The sequence below is a fragment of the Leucoraja erinacea genome, chromosome 13 (genome assembly GCF_028641065.1).
Source record: "Leucoraja erinacea ecotype New England chromosome 13, Leri_hhj_1, whole genome shotgun sequence".
NCBI lineage: Eukaryota > Metazoa > Chordata > Chondrichthyes > Rajiformes > Rajidae > Leucoraja > Leucoraja erinaceus.
In genome coordinates this window covers 746,524-767,173 of record NC_073389.1, presented here as the reverse complement: position 1 = coordinate 767,173, position 20,650 = coordinate 746,524, and the positions used below count along the sequence as shown (strand labels likewise).

At 44.5% G+C, this 20,650-nt stretch overlaps 1 protein-coding gene across 2 annotated transcripts in view; it reads left to right on the top strand.

The window, feature by feature from the left end:
- gdap2 (ganglioside induced differentiation associated protein 2) overlaps positions 1-20,650 on the top strand; it is a 55,546-nt gene that overhangs the window by 26,458 nt on the left and 8,438 nt on the right. For both annotated transcript variants that reach the window (XR_008724394.1, XM_055644240.1), the window contains exons 7-12: positions 1,029-1,188; positions 2,837-2,987; positions 5,716-5,792; positions 7,691-7,767; positions 13,480-13,619; positions 16,262-16,316. Coding sequence is in view for 1 of the 2 variants with exons in the window: in XM_055644240.1 (XP_055500215.1) it covers positions 1,029-1,188; positions 2,837-2,987; positions 5,716-5,792; positions 7,691-7,767; positions 13,480-13,619; positions 16,262-16,316 (660 nt within the window). In the remaining variant the exon portion in view is untranslated. The remainder of the gene's footprint in view (positions 1-1,028; positions 1,189-2,836; positions 2,988-5,715; positions 5,793-7,690; positions 7,768-13,479; positions 13,620-16,261; positions 16,317-20,650) is intronic.

The window sequence follows — 20,650 nt, the reverse complement described above, 5'->3', positions numbered from 1 at the left end:
GCCTCACCGCACCAGAGACACAGGTTCGATCCTGACCTCGGGTGTTGTCTGTGCGATGTCTGCTCATTCTTAATATGACCACGTGGGTTTTCTCAGGGTGCTCCGGTTTCCTCCCACACTCCAAAGATGTACAGGTTTGTAGGTTAATTGGCTTCTGTAAAATTGTAACTTATCCCCAGTGTGTAGGATAGTGCTAGTTTACTGGGTCATCGCTGGTTGGCATGGACTCGGTGGGCCGAAGGGTCTGTTTCCATGCTGTATCTATAAAGTCTAAAGAATGGACCTTTAAAGGGGCACAGCTCTACAGTGTAAAAACTGACAGCCCACTCACCCTAATGGAGGGAAAGAGACCATAGGTATCAGGGCAGAAGTGGGTCTTTGTTTGTGATGTGGCTGCCTATTGCAGGATCCTACATTTAGCAAAGATGTGAGTTTGGTTATACCGTGGAAATGATTCAGTAGAATCGCTCTAGAAATCTTTGGCTGCATTTGCAGTGTTGTGTGCGATTCTGATCACTCCATTACAGGAAGAATGTGGAGGCTTTGGAGAGGGTGCAGAAGAGGTTTACCAGGATGCTGCCTGGATTAGAGGGCAACAGCTATCAGGCATCAAATCTGTAAATGCGGATACAACTGTAAATGCGGATACAATTATGACTTTAAAAATATATATTTGGGCAGCTAGAGAAACAACGAACTGCAGACGCTGGTTTGCAAAAAAAGTGAAAGTGCTGGAGTAAATAAGAGGGTCAGGCAGCATCACTGAGAACGGTTTCAGGTTGGGACTCTTCTTCAGAATGATCTGAAACGTCACCTATCCATGTTCTCCAGAGATGCTGCCTGACACGCTGAGTTACTCCAGCACTTTGTGTCTTCATTTGGACGGATAGGAATGCTTTAGAGAGCCATGGGCCCTATGCAGGCAAATGCGGTGAGCCCAGCGTACCAACTTGCAACAAATGGGTCGCAGGGCCTGTTTCCACGCTGTACAGCTCTGTGACTCTAACATGTACAATCTTTTCTCACAGATAACATATTTGAAACTGATGCCTCTTTATTTTCCACGGTCAGTGGAGGAGGAGAGGAGGTGTTTGCCGATTCTGCCTGCTGATGTAGGGAATGCCGAGGGGGAGCCGGTCATAGCCGAACGGCAGATTCGGATATTGGACAAGCCGGGGATACAGCATTGTGAGTATCGGCAGATGGCAAATTTTATCTTGATTAGGAAAGGCGTATTTCTAGTAAAATCAGTATTTTAGCATTGAGTACTGAGTACAAGATGGGGTCAGACCCAGGCAACCCTTTACATGCCGGTCCCAGAAGAGGATACACCATTCTACATTACATTATTATCTGAATGGGGGTCACAGTTTAAGGATAAGGGGGAAATCTTTTAGGACCGAGATGAGAAAAACATTTTTCACACAGAGAGTGGTGAATCTGTGGAATTCTCTGCCGCAGAAGGTAGTTGAGGACAGTTCATTGGCTATATTTAAGAGGGAGATAGATGTGGCCCTTGTGGCTAAAGGTATCAGGGGGCATGGAGAGAAGGCAGGTACAGGATACCGAGTTGGATGATCAGCCATGATCATATTGAATGGCGGTGCAGGCTCGAAGGGCCGAATGGCCTACTCCTGCACCTATTTTATGTTTCTATGTTTACATTTGCTCCACTCTTTTACATCTGTATTTCACCAGCACCATTTATCTTGCACTGAATGTTGTCGCCTTTATCTGCACACTCTGGAAGGCTTGAGTGTAATCATGTATAGTATTTTTCTTAGGATGCAACCAAAACTTTTCACTGTACCCCGGTACACGGGACAATAATGAGCTAAACCTCAATTTATCAAACCCTGGTTTTAAGATGTAATTTCCTCATGCTAGTCTGGCTAAACGTTTATTGGTCTCCACTTAGTCTTCCATGTGGGATTCCTCTGGGTGCACCGGTTTCCTCCCACATCCCAAAGATGTGCGAGTTTGTAGGTGAGATGCCCCTCGTGTGTAGGGAGTGGATGAGAAAGTGGAATAACATGGAACTTGTGATAGATGATCGGCATGGACCTGATGGGCTGAAGGGCCTGTTTCCATGCCTGGTACAGACATTTTATATTCCCTTTTACTCTGCAGTTACTTGTTTTGTTTTCTTCCGTTGCCCTGCCAAGGAACATAGTGTTTTGTTGTGTCTTCAGTCATGTTGCATGGTTGTAGTCTGTTGGCTTTAGTTTTGTTTTCATGCTTGACTAGGTCAATAATTCAAGAGCAATTAACCCAGCAATTTCTAAAGTTATAAAAACAGATTGCCAAAATCAGTTTGTTTAAAAAAAAATGTCTCTGGAACTGGTCCTTAAATCTAGTTGGATATTGAAAGCTTTGCAAGTCCTATTTAAAGATTATCTTCAAGCCGTCCATAGTAGAATTGAGAGGATTTAAAATAGTTAAGTATCCCCTGGCGTTTTATCAAACTAACGGGCTGGTACAATGTTGCAGCTCACAGCGCCAGAAACCCAGATTCGATTCTGACCTTGGGTGCTGGCTGTGTGGAGTTTGCATGTTCTCCAGGTTCCTCCCACATCCCAAAGATGTGCGGGTTTTGTATCTTAGTTGTCCTCTGTGAATTGCCCCAATATGTGTACGGAGTGGATGAGAAAGTGGAATAACATTAATGCAAGACTGAATCCTTTAGCCCTCGACCCCTTTCCCTTTTGTCACAATTGTTTTACGAACACTATTTTCTATAATTTTCTTGGGGACAGAACTATTGCATTCTAGCAGACCCGCCTGTATTGGTGGCCTCTTCTTCTCTGAGGGAATATTGCTTCATTTATCAATGTAGCTGACGCCGAATCTGATGAGGAGCATCTTGAGCTGGAAGACATTGGGACACATGCATTTGCAAAGATGGAAGGAGATATAGATAAACAGAGACGGCAGATTCTCCAAGGGCAGATGTCAGAAGCAGCTGTTCAAAAAGCTCATCAAAGAAAGTGAGTATGGATTATGTCCATATACAATTTATTGCACAGGCTTTTAATTCAATCCAATATATATGTGTGTATGTATGTGTATATATAACATTATGTATGTGTGTATATCATGTTATATCCATATAATATATCCACACTATATATACACATATAACAGTGTACAAAAACACATACACAGTGTTTTATTTGTACCTACACACAATTCATTGTACTCATGAAGAGATGCCAGAGTAATTCTATGCTCCTACATGGTTAAGTCGCCCCATTAAAAGTAATTATCAAACAAGTTTCCATTGTTTTACAACGTTGCGCAGCGGGTAGAGCTGCCACCTCATAGCACCAGAGACCCAGGTTCGATTCACACCTAGAGTGCAGTCTGTGTGGAGTTTGCACGTTCTCCCTGTGACCAACGTGGGTTTCTTCCGGCTGCTCCAGTTTCCTCCCGCATCCCAAAAAGGTGCGGGTCTGTAGGTTAATCGGCCTCTGTAAACTGTCCCTAGTGTATAGGGCAGTGTTCCTCAACCTTGTTGAACCCTTGAACCCTTGAAATAATTTTCATGTCTCAGGGAACCCCTCCATAAAAATTATTATATATCTTTATTAATCTCTTTCTTTCTCTTTCATAAACATAAAGTTCATAAGGCAAACATAATATATTTTTCTGATAACTGGTTTAAGCAAAAACTAACATTTTTTTCTCGTTTATTGACGATGCAAAAAAAAAACTGAAATAAAGGCAAACAGAAGAATTAACCTTGGAGGAGAGAGAGAGAAAGTGAGAGAAAACAACACACACATTTTTCATAAACTAACAAAAACATATCAATAAACTTTTGATAAACTAACAAAAATGAACATAAACATACTTACATTTTTTAAATTAATTTAACATCCCTAAATGATGGGTAAAAGTGACTAAATAGCGTGGGTGAATGAGGGACTGTACCTGCACGGCAAGAAGCACAGACAGGACTAATGGAGACCGTGCATGTGTCTGTACTCGAGTGAGTCACTTGATGATACACAAATCCTTCATGTACAGCTCCCGTCCACTGACCACTAAAGGCTGTTTCACACTGGCGCCTTACAGATGTCGCTAAATATATTCCCTATGATTATTATACTTTAAAATGATATAACAGGCTGAAGACTTTATATGCCGTACGTGTATAATAAAATTACGAATATGAAATTAAACACAAAATGACTCAAAAATGCATTTGCACATGATTAGCCTATTTATCACTATTTCTCGGAACTCCTAGCGACCTTTCGCGGAACCCTAGTGATCTGGGGAACCCCGGTTGAGAAACGATGGTATAGGAAGTGGAGGAGAAAGTAGGGTACAGAGAACGAGTGTGCATGGGTAATCGGTGGTCGGCGTGGATTTGGTGGGCCGAAGGGCCTGTTTCCATTCTTAAAAAAACAACTATATTCAGATCCCTGTGCTTAAAAATGTGCTATGTATAATGCTGCATATGAAAACATCCTCGTTTTGGCAACCAGCGTTAGTGTGTCCTTTAATAAACATGTGGGCTATCTTTTGGTGTTTCTTACGGCTGCTGTTTTATTCTCTGTTTGGAACCTTTTGTGTTATGGAGAAAAATCAAACTTATTGTTGTGATTTAGAGGTTATCACGGCAATTGAAGGGTTGAACCAACCTAAGCCAAGTCAACAGTTTAGTTTCCCACAATATATTTGTCTTTGTGATGCTATTTTGATGAATGAGTCATTAAACTTATTCTTAATGTATATTCGATACCTTTAATTTATACTGCATTCTGCAGCTACCTGAAATTCCTAAATCCACATTACAATATCATTGAATCACACAGCACAGAAACAGGCCCTTTACCCATGCCGACCAAGGTGGATCATCTGTTAGTCTCATTCGCCCACATTTGTTCCATGTCCCCCTAAACCATTCCCCATGTACCTGTCCAAATATCTTTTAAATGCTGTTATAACATCTGCCACGACAACCTCTTCTGGCAGGTCGTTCCATATACCTACCACTTTCTGCATTAAAACGTTGCCCCTCAGGCACCTGAAATCTTTCCCCTCTCACCTTAAATCTGGATCTTGGATTTCCCTACTATCAGTAAAACGATTTTGCTCATTCACCCTATCAATCCCCTTATGATTTAATACATCTCTAAAATGACCTAATTATGCTGGATATATTGTCTTTCATTATCAATTCTAATGGCATGAGAGAAAACTGGCAATTTGTTTTGATGCATTTTGTTTCACTAACTTCAGAGAAGCTATATATATGGAGATGAGTACAATAAGTATGGGTGGCATGGTGGCGCAGCAATAGAGTTGCTGCCTTGCAGCACCAGGTACCCGGGTTTGATCCTGACTACAGTTGATGTCTGTACGGAGATTTACGTTCTCCCCGGGGCCTGCGTGGGTTTCCTCCGAGATCTTCGGTTTCCTCCCACACTCCAAAGACATACAGGTTCGTAGGTTAATTGGCCTGGTAAAATTGTAAATTGTCTCTAGATTGTGTGGGATAGTGTTAGTATGGAGGGATCGCTGGTCGGTGCGGACTTGCTGGGCCGAAGGGCCTGTTTCCTCGCTGGATCAGAAACTAAACTGGTACATGTTGTTTAAACATGCAGTTAGAACTGGCAATCAAAGACACAATTCCCCACCTTAACGTCTTGCACTGATTTACCTTGTTACATGTTTTTCACACAATGATTCTTTGTTGTCTCCTAGCTACAACCGCTGGCTGTACAGAGCCAGAGCAGCTGATCTTTCTGATGTCGCTTCATTGAAAGCTTTATACCAGACTGGTGAGTTACTGACTTACGACTTTAAGCAAGTAAAAGCCATAATGTTTTCAAATTATATCTTCCAACAAATCATCAGTGGTTCTCATGTGCCAGGATCTGTGCTTGGGATATTGTTCATAAGTTCTAGGATCAGAATTAGACCATTTGGCGCATCTAGTCTATTTTGCCATTCAAATATAGCTGATCTATCCCTCCCTCTCAACCCCATTCTCCTGCCTTCTCCGGAAAACTCCTGACATCCGTACTAATCCACAATCTCTACCTTAAAAATATCCATTGACGTCCTCCACAGCTGTCGGGCAATGAATTCCACAGAGTCACCACTGCCTGACTAACGAAATTCCTTCTCATCTTATTTCTAAAGGTACGTCCTTTTATAACCATATAACAATTACAGCACGGAAACAGGCCATCTCAACCCTTCTAGTCCGTGCCGAACACGTATTCTCCCCTAGTCCCATACACCTGCGCTCAGACCATAACCCTCCATTCCTTTCCCGTCCATATAACCATCCAATTTATTTTTAAATGATAAAAACGAACCTGCCTCCACCACCTTCACTGGAAGCTCATTCCACACAGCTACCACTCTCTGAGTAAAGAAGTTCCCCCTCATGTTACCCCTAAACTTCTGTCCCTTAATTCTCAAGTCATGTCCCCTTGTTTGAATCTTCCCTGCTCTCAGTGGGAAAAGCTTATCCACGTCAACTCTGTCTATCCCTCTCATCATTTTAAAGACCTCTATCAAGTCCCCCCTTAACCTTCTGCGCTCCAAAGAATAAAGCCCTAACTTGTTCAACCTTTCTCTGTAACTTAGTTGCTGAAACCTAGGCAACATTCTAGTAAATCTCCTCTGTACTCTCTCTATTTTGTTGACATCCTTCCTATAATTAGGCGACCAAAATTGTACACCATACTCCAGAATTGGCCTCACCTATGCATTGTACAATTTTAACATTACATCCCAACTTCTATACTCAATGCTCTGATTTATAAAGGCCAGCACACCAAAAGCTTTCTTTACCACCCTAACTACATGAGATTCCACTTTCAGGGAACTGTGCACAGTTATTCCCAGATCCCTCTGTTCACCTTCATTCTTCAATTCCCTACCATTTACCATGGGGAGTATTTTTGGCAAGGATTTATTTGGAAACAGTGCAGGAGAGATTTACCAGAATGTTACCTGGATTTGTAGGCGTGTCTTATGGGGAGAGGTTGGATAGGCTAAGATGTTTTTCTTTTGAGCATAGGAGGCTGAGGGCTGACCTTTTTAAAGTGTGCACGATCATGAGAGGCATGTGTAAAATGAAACACAGAAAAGAGAATTAAAAAACAAGAGGACATCAGCTTAAAGTGGGAGAGGAGAGATTCAAGAGGGACGTGTGGGCACCTTTTTCACTCAGAGGGTCGTTCGTATCGTAGAGAAGCGGAAATAATTATGACATTTATTATTAATTTGGACAGATGGATATTGAAGGATTTGGGGGAATATGTGCCAAATATAGGCATATGGGACTTGGTCATGGACCAGTTGGGCCGAAGGGCCTGTTTCCGTGCTGTACAGCTCCATGACTGATTATAAGCAGTCAAATTTTATGGAGCTTCCCATTTCAAATATTGTTGAAAATATATTGCAAATAATCCAAATTCATAAAGTGGAACACGCTAATTTACAAGATTTAGAATGCTTTGAGGAATGGTTTTCCACATAAGATATTAAAGTGTTTTCTAAACTTATTAAAGAATAATTTCTATTTCTTCACATTTTACTGTTTAAAGTTTGATTTCTTGAAGTATTGTTCTATATTTAAGTTTTGTTCTTCAAGTAGGATATTTTTCTGTAACCACCTTGTAGATTGCTCTCCATTTAATATAGTGATGTGTGTTTGTTGCAGGATATGATAAAAGTGGCCATATAGTAGTGGTGGTGGTGGGAAGGAACATTCCTGTACCACTAATAGACCCTGATAAGGTAAGGTCTGCATTAAACTCAATGCTTTCTTTATTGTCACGTGTACCAGTTCCAGTGTAATGCATACATGTCAGCAGGACTGTCCCCTTACATCAGCACAATCGCCCTGGTTAGTAATATGCACAGAACAGCCACTGAGTCCATATGCAAGAGGTGCCATTTTGCTGCCATTGTACAGCCCCAGCTGGCCACAAAGGCCGATGCAGCCTCCATTTTGGTCATTCCACCCCCGCTCCCATTCCTCTCTCCTGCGGTTGGGTTACAGCCGTGGTTTGCTTCTGCAGGGCCTCCAGTGGCCCTGTCCACCATCGAGGCCCTGCACTGCTACCTGCCACTGGTCCGCTTACCGGCCCTCGACCTGACTCCCTCCTCTCCAGTGCACGAGGTGAGCAGAGGCCGGGCTCGGCGGCAACCTATCCAGGCTAGTTCTCGTTACTGCAGCAAATAGCCAGGCCTATTGTCGGGCATGACCGTGGCCACAGCCCATCAGGAGGTGACATTCTACCGTTATCGGGGTACCGTATGTAGTGGATGGAGGAGGAGATAAAGTCATGTTGGCCGTCCTTCAGAATAGCAATGTTTGCAATATTAGGACATTTGCAGCTCTCTTACAATATTAGGACATAGATGAACACATTTCAACACTAGTTCCTTTCTTTATTGTGTGAAGCTATTATTCAATATCTCTGCAAAAAAGAATCAATTATCAATGACTTAAAGGTTTTCTTTTTTTTTCCAAAATGCATCTTACAGAGATGTACAAAATCATGAGAGATATAGATCAGGTAAACACACAGAGTCTCTTGTCCAGAGTAGGGGAAATTGCGAACCAGAGGACAAGGGTTTACAGTGAGGGGGGGAAAGATTTAATAGGAACCTGAGGGGTAACTTTTGTTGAGGCAGGTACTATCGATACATTTAAGAAACATTTAGACAGGTACATGGACAGGGTAGGTTTAGAGGGAAATGGGCCTAACATCGGCACTTGGTCCGAGTGTAGATGGGGCATGTTGGTCGGTGTGGGCAAGTTGGGCCAAAGGGCCTGTTTCCTTGCTGTATGACTCAATTGTCATTCCTGGAGCGGGGCCTTACATCATCGCCCGGCGCGGCTTTGAATGGCTGCGGGACTTGCTAGCGCCCGCTGGGGGGTTTGACTCTGACATCGGGAGGAGAATGGGGAGTGCAGGGGAGAGATAAGTCCTTGCCTTCCATCACAGCGAGGAGGAGATGCGCTGTGATGGATGTTTGTGTTGTGTCTTGGTTCTTTTCCTTGTGTGTATGACTGCAGAAACCAAATTTCGAGGTTCAAATGACAACAAATAAATTGTATTGTATTGTATTGCTCTAAATGGGCAAGCAGGAAGTTGCATATATGTTTAGAGTCAGAGAGTGATACAGTGTGGAAACAGGCTCTTTGGCCCAACTTGCCCACACCGGCCAACATGTCCCAGCTCCACTAGTCCCACTTGCCTGTGCTTAGTCCATATCCCTCCAAACCTGCCCTATCCATGTACCTGTCTAACTGTTACTTAAACATTGGGATAGTCCCAGCCACAACTACCTCCTCTGGCAGCTCATTCCATACACCCACCACCTTTTGTGTGAAAATGGTACCCCTCAGATTCCTAGTAAATGTTTTTCTCTTGACCTTAAACCTATGTCCTCTGGTCCTCGATTCACCTACTCTGGGCAAGAGTCTGTATCGACCAGATCTACTCCTTTCCTACACCTCAATAAGATCACCCCTCATCCTCCTGCGCTCCATGGAATAGAGACCCAGCCTACTCAACCTCTCCCTGTAGCTCACACCCTCTAGTCCTGGCAACATCCTCACAAATCTTCTCTAAACTCTTTCAAGCTTGACAATATCTTTCCTATAACATGGTGCCCAGAACTGAACACAATATTCCAAATGCGGTCTCACCAACGTCTTATACAACTGCAACATGACCTCCCAACCTCTATTCTCAATACTCTGACTGATGAAAGCTTATGCGCCAATAGCCTTTTTGACCACCTTATCTACCTACGACTCGACCTTCAAGAAACCATGCACCTGCACTCCTAGATCCCTCAGTTCTACAACACTACCCAGAGGCCCACCATTCACTGTGTAGGTCCTGCCAATGTTAGACATTCCAAGATGCAACACCTTACCTAAGTGAAGTCTACATCCAGTGGGAATTAAAGCTTAGAACATGGGCAGGTGATGTTTCAGGTTGGGACTCTTCCCCACATTTAGATACAGTGGAATGCCTTTGTTCGAGGTTGAGGGATGACCTAATAGAAGGATCTAAAAGGATGACTCTTAACTCTTTTGGGAAGTTTATTTTAGAGATGCAGCGCGGAAACAGGCCCTCCGCGCCGACCAGCGATCCCCGCACATTAACACTATCCTACACACTCTAGGGAAAATATTTATATTTACCAAGCCAATTAACCTACAAACCCCTGCACGTCTTTGAAGCGTGGGAGGAAACCGAAGATCTCGGTGAGAACCCACGCAGGTCATGGGGAGAACGTACAAACTCTGTACAGACAGCACCCGTAGTCGGATTCGAACCCGGGTCTCCGGGCGCTGCATTCGCTGTAAGGCAGCAACTCTACCGCTGTGCAAACGCGCCACCCTAAAGTTAGCTGGAGGTGAGCTGCAGTATTACAGCAAGAAAGCGTTGGGCAATGATGGAGCTGAGGAAAGAAACAAGGTGCTGGAGTAACTCTGTGGCTCAGGCAGCGTCTGTGGAGGGAATGGATAGCTGGCGTTTCAGGTTGGGATCCTTCTTCAGTCTAATTCCAATGCAAAACGTTGCTTATCCATTCCCTGCACAGATGCTGCTTGACCTACTCCAGCACTTTGTAGTTTGGTAGTTAAAACCTAATTAGCAGCAGAATCCTACAGGAAGTGGGTAGAGTCCATTTGAGCTCTCAGAAAAGACACTTTAAAGGAAAACGTTTTGCAGGAAGAGTTGAAAAAAACATGTTAATTGCGTGCCATTACAAATAAGACCATAAGACATAGGAGCAGAATTAGGTCATTCGGCCCATCGAGTCTGCTCTGCCATTCGATCTCAACATTCTCCTCCCTTATCCCCGTAACCTTTCATGCCCTTTATAATCAAGAATCTATCGATCTCTGCCTTAAAAATACCCAATGACTAGGCCTACACAGCCATGTATGGAAATGAATTCCACAGATTTATCACCCTCTGGCTAAAGAAATTCCTCCTCATTTCCATTCTAAAGGTACGTCCTTTTATTCTGAGGCTGTGCCCTTTAGTCAGACTCTCATTACCACATAATGCCAATACACTCCCATGACTCTCGCATTACTGCATATTATTTCTAGACTTAAGTTATCTGACTCTCAGACCTTGTGTTGAAGGTGTTCTACATCTGGAAAATGTGCTGAAATATTAACTAAAAATACCTAGAGGGTCATTTTCACTTTCAGAAGTGTGTCACCTCTAAGTGTGCTTTTTTACTTACAAAGAAGTCAATTATTATACAACATAAGCAACTTACCTCTAACTCAGTGATTACAGATAATTGAGGAGGACAGAATTTAAAGATCTTCAATTGTTAAATTCTGGCGACTTCTCAATCCAGAGATCTCTAGTTTTGTTTTTTAGTTTTGTTTAAAGATACAATGTGGAAACAGGCCTTTCTGCCCACCGAGTCCGTTCTGACCAGCGATCACCCCGTACACTAACACCATCCTGCACACTAGGGACAATTTACAATTTTACCAAATCCAATTAACCTACAAACCTGTACGTCTTTGGAGCGTGGGTGGAAACTGGAGCATCCGGGGAATAACCACGTAGAGAACATACAAACGCTGTACAGAAAGCATCCGTAGTCAGGATGGAACCTGGGCCTCTGGCTCTGTAAGGCAGCAATTCTACCTCTGCACCACGTTGCCACACATCTACTGTATGTATAGTTTGAAAATATGTGTTATAACACAGGCCTCCTGGCTTCCTGGTCGAGTGGCTGACATTAGTCATTAGTGAAATCATTAGATGTGACTCCATTTTGTTTAACTGATTGAAAGACACAGTGGCACAGCCACAGAATTGCTGCCTTGCAGCTTCAGTGACCCGGGTTGAATTATGACTACGGATGTTGTCTGTACGGAGTTTGTATGTTCCCCCTGTGACCGCATATGTTTTTTCCGGGTGCTCCGGTTTCCTCCCACATTTCAAAGATGTGTTGGTTTATAGCTGAGTTGGCTTTTGTAAATTGTCCCTAGTGTGTAGGATAGAACTAGTGTAAGGGCAATCGCCGGTCGGCACCAGAAGGCCCTGTTTCCACGATGTATCACTAAACTAAACTAAACTAGACACAGCATGGATGCAGACCCATGGCCCACCAAGTCCACGCTGGCCATCCATCACCCCTTCACACTAGTTCTATGTCATCCCATTTCATGCTAGGGGCAATTTACAGAGGCCAGTTAACCAACAAACCCGCACGTCTTTGGGATCTGGGATGAAACCCGGAAGTAATCCCTGCCGTCATGAGGAGAACGTGCAAACTCCACACAGACAGCACCCAAGGTCAGGGTTGATCCGGGTCTAGCGCTGTGGGGCAGCAACTCTACCAGTTGCGCCACTGTGCTGTGTGTTGAAGTTTGCTACTGTGAATAGAATAAAAGGAAATGGTATATATTGTAGAAAGCATACTGTCAGGGTGCATCACAGCATAGTGTGGGAACACCTTTGCCCAAGGCTGCTAGAAATTGCAGAATGCCCAGTCCATCACACAGACCAACCCTCCCACACAAGTGTCTACCTACACTTCACATTGTCTCAGAAAAGTAGCCAACATAATCAAAAACATGTCCCATCCCTAGCTAGCAGAAGGTACAGAAGCTTGAAAGTGCGCACCACCAGACTCAGGAACAGCTTCTTCCCCTCTGTTATCAGGCTTCCGAACGGTCTTTCCATAAGCTAGGGTACTGTCTGATTCACCTCTACCCCATTGTGCACATTGGACTTTGTCTCTGGAACTGATAGAAACATAGAAAATAGGTGCAAAAGTAGGCCATTCGGTCCTTCGAGCCTGCACCGCCATTCAATATGATCATGGCTGATCATCCAACTCAGTATCCCGTACCTGCCTTCTCTCCATACCCCCTGATCCCTTTAGCCACAAGGGCCACATCTAACTGCCTCTTAAATATAGCCAATGAACTGGCCTCAACTACCTTCTGTGGCAGAGAGTTCCAGAGATTCACCACTCTCTGTGTGAAAAATGCTTTTCTCATCTCGGTCCTAAAAGATTTCCCCCTTATCCTTAAACTGTGACCCCCTGTTCTTGACTTCCCCAACATTGGGAACAATCTTCCTGCATCTAGCCTGTCCAATCGCTTAAGAATTTTGTAAGTTTCTATAAGATCCCCCCTCAATCTTCTAAATTCTAGCGAGTACAAGCTGAGTCTATCCATTCTTTCTTCATATGAAAGTCCTGATGCTCTACGATGCTGAGTACTATCTTCTGCACTCTGTATCTTCGCCGTTGCTCCACCGCTTGTACTTGAATTTGACTTGATTGTATTGATGTCTAGTATATCTGATCTGTTTGGCTAGCACGCAAAACGTAGCCTTTGACTGTACCTCTGCACACGTGACAATAATAAATCTAAACCGATGGAAAATAAATGTGATTGAAAATGAGACTGTGGTTAATGAAAGTATTAATTTTCTTCAGGCTCTCCTATATTTCATCCACATCATGGACCACATTGCCATGAGGGAGTTTGTCATGGTGTACTTTCATACACTAACCAGTGACTACAATCATCCCGACTCAGAATTCCTCAAGAAGCTGTATGACGTCGTTGATGTGAAGTAAGTCGGGCCCACTTTGCACATTCACCTCATTCGCTTAATCAAAGTTATCGCACAGTAAGATCCGATTCAAGTTCAACCTGAAGTTGCGGACACTGCAGAAGGACACGCAGTGCTGGAGTAAATCAGCGGGTCAGGCAGCATCTGTGGAGAACATGGATAGGTGACGTTTCACAGAGTGCTGGAGTAACTCAGTGGGTCAGGCAGCATCTGTGGCGAACATGGATAGGTGACGTTTCACAGAGTGCTGGAGTAACTCAGCGGGTCAGGCAGCATCTGTGGAGAACATGGATAGGTGACGTTTCACAGAGTGCTGGAGTAACTCAGCGGGTCAGGCAGCATCTGTGGAGAACATGGATAGGTGACGTTTCACAGAGTGCTGGAGTAACTCAGCAGGTCAGGCAGCATCTCTGGAGAACATGGATAGGCAACGTTGCAACTCGGGACTATTCAGATTAGTGGTAATCATAGAGTTGAATCTGACTTGATTGAAACCAGTCTTTGCTTTTAATATTTCACAAGACACTGAAATCATCATCTGAGATGTGATCAATGAGAGTGGACTATGCAGATTGAAAGGCCGTAAAGATACCATTACACATGCCAGAAAAAGGGACCCTTCTTCAGGTTGATGGTGTGAGGGGTAAGGGGAGGGGAGAAGAAAACGATGAGGGGAGAGGCAGGGCAAGGTGTGGCAGGTAGTAAGCTGACTCAGATGAGGGGGGGGGGGGGGGGGCGGCTTGATAGGTAGATGGTTGGAACAGAGGCTAGAGATAAGAACAGTAGCAGTGTGAGGAGTTGTGGCGTGAGGCCATGGGTAGGGAAGTAGCAGGAGCTAAAGTAGCAGTGTTGACACCGCAGGTAGCCTTATCCAAGAACGTGCTACCAGTAGCGGTTGGACATTGGACCCTAGACTTCCTCATCCACAGACCACAGTCTGAATTGGTAGAAACACTTCTTCCTCATTAACAATCAGTACGGGAGCACCTCAAGGCTGCGTGCTCAGCCCCCTGCTCTACTCACTCTATACTCATGACTGTGTAGCCGGATACAGTGAGAACTCCATCTTCAAGTTCGCCGACAACATCACTGTTGTGGGACGAATTACGGATGGTGAATTGTCAGAGTCTAGAAGTGAGATTGACCAAATGGTGCCAGCACAATAACCTGGCTCTCAATATCAGTAAAACCAATGAACTGATTGTGGACTTTGGAAGAGGAAAGATGAGAACCCACAATCCTGTTTATATCAACGAGACGATGGTGAAGAGAGTCAAAAACTTCACATTCCTGGGCGTGCATAGTTCCGAAGATTTTTCCTAGACTCAACACACTGATGCAATTATAAAGGAAGTGATTAGATTCCTGATTAGACTAAGGAGATTTGGTATGTCAGAGGGGATTCTCTTGAACGTCTACAGGTGTACAGTAGATAGAGAGCATATTGACTGGTTGCATCGTGGCCTGGTTCAGCAACTTGAATGTCCAGGAGCGGAAAAGACTACAGAAAGTTGTGAACACTGCCCAGTCCATCATCATCTCTGACCCCACCATCAAAGGGATTTATCAGAGTCGCTGCCTATAAAAGGCAGCCAGCATCATCAGAGACCCACGGCATCCTGGCCACACACTCTTTTCACCCCTGCCACCGGGAAGAAGGTACAGGAGCCTGAAAACTGTAATGTTCAGGAACAGCTACTTCCCTACAGCCATCAGGCTATTAAACACTCCAACCTCAAATAAGCTCTGAACTACAATAGACTATTATTATTATTATTACGATTGCACTACTATTGCTTTTTGTGTACATATGTGTGTGTGTGTGTGTGTCTGTGTGTATAAATATATGTATGTGTCATATATGTATATGTAATATCTATATATGTTTGTGTGTGTGTGTGTACTTGTGAGTATGTGTGTGTGTGTATATATATACACACTGAGCCTTTGTTTCCTCATTTATCATATTGTTTACAGTGTACCATGTTTACATCTTCTGTTGTGCTGCAGCAAGTGAGAATTTCATTGTTCTATCCGGGACATATGACAATAAAACATTCTTGACTCTTGAGTTTCGGTCTGAAGAAGGGTCTCGAGCTGAAACATCCATGTTCTGGAGATGCTGCCTGGCCCACTGAGCCACCCCAGCACTTTGTGTCTATCTTTGGTATAAACCAGCAACTGCAGTTCCTTCCAGCACAAAACACGTTGGCAAGTCCTATTTGGAGTATCCAAAACTGTTTGCTGCTATTAAAATATTGTTGAAGTGTAGTCATTTCAGTAATAAAGGGAACACGAGTGCATATTTGTATCCTGCCAGCTCCTGCAATCAGTAATGCGAAAACGGCAATCTCCACACAGAGTTTGTCCAGGATATCAAAAACATTTTCTATGCTCTTTTTCCAAAATAGTGCAACAGGATCAGTTTTTATATTTGGAGGATGTTTTATATAAGAAACAGACCTAGGTTGCATTATTAATATTGGTGGAGAGGAATTATTATTTTTGTGTGTGTGGAGAAGGCTCGATTATGGTCCATTTCCTCATACATTGAACAAGTCCGCCTGCATAAGAAAGTGACATAAGATGATCACATGGAAGTTTCTGTAAATAAAATGTGTTTTTTTTTTTGCTTTCTTCAGGTACAAAAGAAATATGAAGGCGTTTTACTTTGTCCATCCAACATTTCGGTCCAAGGTATGAGTTTTATGTGATAGAGACAAGTATCAAGAGTGTTTTGTATGTTCCAAAACAAAGTAGTGAAATTATTACTTGCAGCAGCATAACAGCTTTGTACTCTGTCAATGCCATATAATAAATATGGATAGAGTGGATGTGGAGAGGATGTTTCCACTAGTAGGAGAGGCCAGGACAGAGGTCATAGCCTCAGAATTAAAGGACATTCCTTTAGGAAGGAGATGAGGAGAAATGTATTTAGTCAAAGGGTGGTGAATCTGTGGAATTCATTGCCAATGAAGGCCGTGGAGGCCAAGTCATTGGATATTTTTATGGCAGAGGTAGATAGATTTTTGAGAATGCAGGAGAATGCAGTTGAAAGGGAGAGATAGATCAAGTTTATTTGTTACATACACATACGAGATGTGTAGTGAAATGAAAAGTGGCAATGCTCGCGGATTGTGCAAAACAAAACTACAAAACAGGATAGAACAGAAAAGTAATTACATATTGTGAGAAAAAAACAGCAATTTTAAAAAGACACAACACAACAGTAAAGTGGTACAGTAAATTAGTCCCTGGTGAGATGAGAGTTTACAGTCCCAATGGCCTCTGGGAAGAAACTCCTTCTCATCCTCTCTGTTTTCACAGCATGACAGCAGAGGCGTTTGCCTGACCGTAGCAGCTGGAACAGTCTGTTGCTGGGGGGGTAGGGGTCCCCCATAATGTTGCTGACTCTAGATCTGCACCTTCTGATGTATAGTTCCTGCAGAGGGGCGAGTGTAGTTCCCATAGTGCGTTCCGCTGAATGCACTACTCTCTGCAGAGCCTTCTTGTCCTGGGCAGAGCAGTTCCCAAACCAGATTGTGATGTTTCCGGACAAGATGCTTTCTACAGCCGCTGAGTAGAAGCACTGGAGGATCCTCAGAGAGACTCTGAATTTCCTCAGCTGCCTGAGGTGGTAAAGGTGCTGCCTTGCCTTACTTACCAGTGCAGCAGCGTGTGATGTCCATGTCAGATCCTCTGAGATGTGGACTCCCAGGTATTTAAAGCAGCTCACCCTATCCACAGTATTCCCATTTATCTGCAGTGGCATGTACGTCCTCGGATGTTGTGCCCTCCTAAAGTCCACGATCAGCTCCTTAGTTTTTTTGACATTCAAGAGATCAGCCATCATTGAATGGTGGAATAGACTTAATGGGCCGAATGGCCTAATTCTGCTCCTGTCACTTATGAACTTATGAACAAAAGAAAGTTCAAAATATAAAAACAAAGAATATACTGCAAAGATAAAAACAATGCCCCGAGTCCATTGGGCAGTTGAAGCAGTTTGTAGTTTGGGGTTTAGTTGTAGTTCATTATGTTCACTAGCCTGATGGTTGTTGGGAAGAAGCTGCTCCTGAACCTGGATGTCAGTGTGCAGGCTCCTGTAGCACGTTCCTGTTGGCTGGAGTGGAACAAGACCGTGGGTGACATGGGACCCCGATAATGATGGCTGTGTCTCTGAATACAGCATTGCAGATACATTAGAGAATACTAGTGATAGAATTCAGATGTATGAAAACTGAGGCTGTACAATCAGCAGAAATAAAATAATATGTCACTTTTAGCAATACCAACATTTTATATACATTGCATAATTGACAAACTGTACTCTTATTTAGTTATAGTTGAACCATAACACTTCAAACACTAATGGTATTGTTCAGTAAATAACATGCCCAGCAAGGGATATGCCCCATGCTCCCTCACTCCCTAAACTGCCCTTGAGGAGGTTATGGTGAGGTGTCACTTTGAACCACGATGGTCCTTCTGCTGAAGGTCCTCTGATGGTAAAGATGGGTACAGCGCAGGAATGGGCCCTTCAGTCCACTATATCTGTGCTGAACATGATGCCAAGTTAATCTGATCTCCTCTGCGTGCACAGGATCCATATCCCTCTATTCCCTGCCCTTCCCATGTGCTTATCCAAAACCCTCTTAAACACCACGATCGTATTTGCCTCCACCACCACCACCACCCCAGGCCCCCTCTATTCTGTTTTTAAACTCCACCCACGCATCTCCATTAAATTCCCCCCCCTCTTATATCTATGCCCTCTAGTCCTTAGACATTAGAGATTTAGACTGTGGAGGTTTGGATTTTAGTGTTGGACGTTTCCACCCTGGGAAAAAGGTTCTGACTGTCTTTGCCTCTCATAGTTACTCGGGTAAGAGTTGCAGGATTGAGACTTGGAATGGCATGGCAGTGTTTTTCCAAGTCAGGATGGTGTGAGGCTTGGAAAGGGGGTGGATTTTGATGTAGCTGTTGCTTTAGCCCATCTGGGTGGTGGGGGTTGTAGATTTGTAGGGTGCTATCATCTGCAGTGGTGTAACGATGGTGCATCTTGTAAATGGCACACAGTGCAGTAAGGTTTCTGCGTTAGTGGGGGTCTGCATATTTAGAGTGGGGGATGGATGGAGGGTGCCTTGTTCTGGATGACATTGAGCTGTTGGAAATTGCACTCAGTTGGCTGAATGAAGTTATTCCATCAGGCTCCTGACATCTGCCTTGCAGGTGATAGACAGGATTTGGGGGCATTAGGAAGTGAATCTCACCTCTGGGTACCCAGCCTCTGATCCATTTGTGTGGTGAAGACACTTGGGAGGCTAAAGATAGACACAAAATGCAGGAGTGATGCCTGAACGGAAACCTCTGGAGACTTTGCGCCCCACCCAAGGTTTCCGTGTGGTTCCCGGAGGTTGCAGGTGGTTGCCGGAGGTTGCAGGTGGTGGAAGCAGGTAGGGAGACTGACAAAAACCTCCGGGAACCTCCGAGAACCGCACGGAAACCTTAGGTGGGGCGCAAAGTCTCCAGAGGTTTCCATTCAGGTTTCCTAAGTGGGACTGGGGCATGAGGCTCATCAGGTCAGGCAGTATCTCTGGAGAAAATGTCGAGACCCTTCTTCAGACTGAGGGTGAGGGAGAGAGGGTGTGAAAAGGTACAGAACGAATCACAGCTGGCACCGATGACCAAAGAGCCCACAATGGTCCATTGAGGGGATACGAACAGTAAAACTCATGTGGCTGGATGAAAACGTGGTCGCAGAGCAAGAGGACTCACCGAGGGGGAGCAGGGATAGAGAGTGTCGCACAACACACAGTTGAATATCCCTTTAGAGCCGTCCCCGAGGAGGTTGTATCTCTGAATGTCAAAATTAAGTGGAGATACATGGGCAGCACGGTGGCGCAGTGGTAGAGCTGCATCCTCACAGCGCCAGAGACCAGGGCTTGATTGTGTGTGTGTGTGTGTGTGTCTGTGTCCCGTCCCCCCGTCCCCCCCGCCCCCCCCCCCCCCCCGAAGAGCCTGTCACCATGCCATATTTCTCAACTAAACAAGAAAGTGTAGATGTTGATTAACCATATTACTCAGACCCACTGTGTTAATACAGCACTTTGTCAAAATTAAGTTGTTAGTGTCTCTCTCGTTGGAGGTGATCATTGACCAATATTTGTGGCCTGGATGTTGTTGCCTCTTTGCAGCCCTTACTGACCCACTAATGTTGTTATATATTATCTACAATTGGTGGCAAGAATATTTAATCACCAGAGAGTCGTGATTTATGCACTTTTACTTTGTCCTTTCTCAAGTGCTACAAGGGTGGCCCAGTGAAGCGGTGGTAGAGAAGCTAACTTACAGCAATAGAGGCCCAAGTTCCTTCCTGAACTCAGGTGCTATCTCTGTGGAGTTTGCACGTTCTCTCTGTGATCGCGTGAGTTTCCTCCAGGTTCTGCAGTTGATATCAAAGTTAGGTTTCCAGTTTGGAAAGGGTTTAGAGGGACACGGGCCAAATTCGGGCAGGTTTTGTTTGTTACTAGACTAAGTGGGACCCGTTGGGTCTCTGTCACACAGGAGGCTTGGTCCCCCAAAGCAATATTCCACCACGCACCCTTAGCCCCCAACTGCACAGGCGCGGCTCATTTCACCTCATCCCTAGCAACCTCTCCCCCTCCTCTTCACCCTCCCTCATCTTTCACCTCTCCTCCTCCCCTCCTCCAATCCCTCCCTCACGTCTCCCTCCCTCTCGTTTCCCTTACCCTCAGTCACTCCCTCCCTCAGTCACTCCATAACTCCTCTCCCCTCCTATCCCTCTATCCCCACTCCTCACCTCCCCTATCCCCTCCCACTATCCCTCCTCACCTCCTCGCCTGCCCTCTTCTCCCTCTATTCCCCACTCCCTGTCTCCCACACTCCCCCCTCCTCTACTCCCCCCCCCTCCACTCCCTCTGTTCTGCACTCCCTGTCTCCCCCACTCCCCCCTCCTTCCCCATTCTCCCTCCTCACTTCCCCCTCTTAGACAATAGGCAATAGGTGCA